This window comes from Buceros rhinoceros, unplaced genomic scaffold (genome assembly GCF_000710305.1).
Source record: "Buceros rhinoceros silvestris isolate BGI_N320 unplaced genomic scaffold, ASM71030v1 scaffold15642, whole genome shotgun sequence".
In the NCBI taxonomy this organism is placed as follows: Eukaryota; Metazoa; Chordata; class Aves; order Bucerotiformes; family Bucerotidae; genus Buceros; species Buceros rhinoceros.
In genome coordinates, this window is record NW_010398449.1 from 18,433 (window position 1) to 19,698 (window position 1,266).

The following is a 1,266-nucleotide window of genomic DNA, read 5'->3' on the forward strand; positions in this document are numbered from 1 at the left end:
CGCAGGCCCCCTGTGAGCCCCCCTGAGCTCCAGCCTCTGCTGGGAGGGGGTGGCCAAGCGCCGGCACAGCCCGGCAGGTCGTCCCACGGGTGCAGCATCCTCCCGGGAGGACCAGTACAGCTGTATCTCCTTTAGACACGTGCTGTGAGCGGCAACACGCTGCTCTCCTAGGAGCACCAGTGCCTTTGGAAAAGGGTGACCCTACACGCTTGCCCCAGAGTGGGTTTAGTTTAGAGCTTTTCTAACACATTCCAGGGTGCTCCCTCTAGCACCATTCGCTCCTCTGATGAAAGCATCGCTTCTGCCTCACCCCCAGACATGCTCTGCTTGTGGAAGCTGTCCCACGCCTGAATCCCTGTATCCCCGGGGCAGCCCTCGGGGAAGGGGACAGGCACGGCCTTAGCTCTTCCCATGGCAGAGAGGGAACCACCTCAGCCCCTGCCAGCATCCCTGCTTTGCTCCAGCCCCCTCTGCTCGGGCTCCCATTGCTTTGCTGTACAACTCTCCCAGGAGCATGGTCGGGGGTTCCCTGGAGCTGCTGCCGCCCAAAGCCCAGCTCCTCCACTGCCCCCGGTTCCGGTCACCGCAGAGGCCCTCACACTCACAAACGTCCCCATCAAAGCAGGCTGGCAGCCTGCGTCGGCGCTGGGGGTGGGGGGCTGCAGCTCTGCGCCCCCAGCGCTCGCTGCCCACGTCACCACCACGCCACAGCATCTCGCTCACAGACCCCAACTCTGCTTCCACATAGCATCATTTTCTGCGATTTTAGGAATGTTTACTTTGAATAAACACATTAACCTTTTTGTCTTGGCTCCTCAAAGTCTTTCTAGTGACTCGCAGGCCCAGATTAGGAGAAGGAAAGGATGATGTTACTGGGTTTTGAGCCGGTATGATGTAAAATACATCTGAAGGAATTGAGAGGCACCCTGGAGCTCTTCAGCAAAATAAGTCTGGCCTTTCTTTCTAAGCCACTTCCCTGCTGAGAAAGATTTGGTCTCAGAATCTCATTGAAAAATCACAGGGAAAGAATAACATTTACGTTGAGGGAGAATTGTAGAATCACAGAATCGTTTAGGCTGGAAGAGACCTTTAAGAGCCCAACGTGAGGCCAGCACTGCCCAGTCCTAATCAGGTAATACTGCTGTGAACACAATCCAAAAAGTTAGCGAGAGAGTATCTGAAACTGAAGACCTCAAAGGAAAAACACGGCCTGGGTATTGCCAACCGTTCTGTTTTCTGGGGTAATAAAAAATGTTTTCTTAGTCC

General features: G+C 54.8%; 1 protein-coding gene across 1 annotated transcript in view; it reads left to right on the forward strand.

Annotated features, from left to right (window-relative positions):
* LOC104488999 (C-C chemokine receptor type 8-like) overlaps positions 1 to 16 on the forward strand; it is a 6,468-nt gene extending 6,452 nt beyond the window's left edge. Inside the window, exon 6 of the mRNA XM_010131112.1 lies at positions 6 to 16. Within this exon, the coding sequence (XP_010129414.1) occupies positions 6 to 16 (11 nt within the window). The remainder of the gene's footprint in view (positions 1 to 5) is intronic.
* Positions 17 to 1,266: the final 1,250 nt, after the last annotated feature.